This window comes from Eimeria mitis, genomic scaffold (assembly GCF_000499745.2).
Source record: "Eimeria mitis Houghton genomic scaffold, Emh_scaff235, whole genome shotgun sequence".
Classification (NCBI taxonomy): domain Eukaryota; phylum Apicomplexa; class Conoidasida; order Eucoccidiorida; family Eimeriidae; genus Eimeria; species Eimeria mitis.
Window position 1 is genome coordinate 24,441 of NW_013570685.1, and position 270 is coordinate 24,710.

Below are 270 nucleotides of genomic sequence, written 5' to 3' on the forward strand. Positions count from 1 at the left end.
ACAAGCGAGGCACCATCCAGTTCTTCTGCTGCAGCAGCATCACCCTCTCCCTCTCCCTCACCAGCAACAGCAGCAGCAGCAGCAGCAGCAGCAGCAGCAGCAGCAGCAGCAGCAGAGGGGGGGGCCCGCCCCCGGCGAGTCGCCGCGGGCTCCCGAATGGCTGGATTTGTTACTCTGCTGAAAAGAGGGGCATCTGTTGGTATGCTGCTGCTGCTGCTGCTGCTGCTGCTGCTGCTGCTGTTGCTGCTGCTGCTGTTGCTGCTGCTGCTG

General features: G+C 63.3%; 1 protein-coding gene across 1 annotated transcript in view; it reads left to right on the forward strand.

Moving 5' to 3' along the window:
* Positions 1-270, forward strand: part of EMH_0004670 (uncharacterized protein) — a gene marked incomplete at both ends in the record, with an annotated part of 7,962 nt that overhangs the window by 6,690 nt on the left and 1,002 nt on the right. The window contains 1 exon segment of the mRNA XM_013496872.1: positions 1-168. Within this exon segment, the coding sequence (XP_013352326.1) occupies positions 1-168 (168 nt within the window).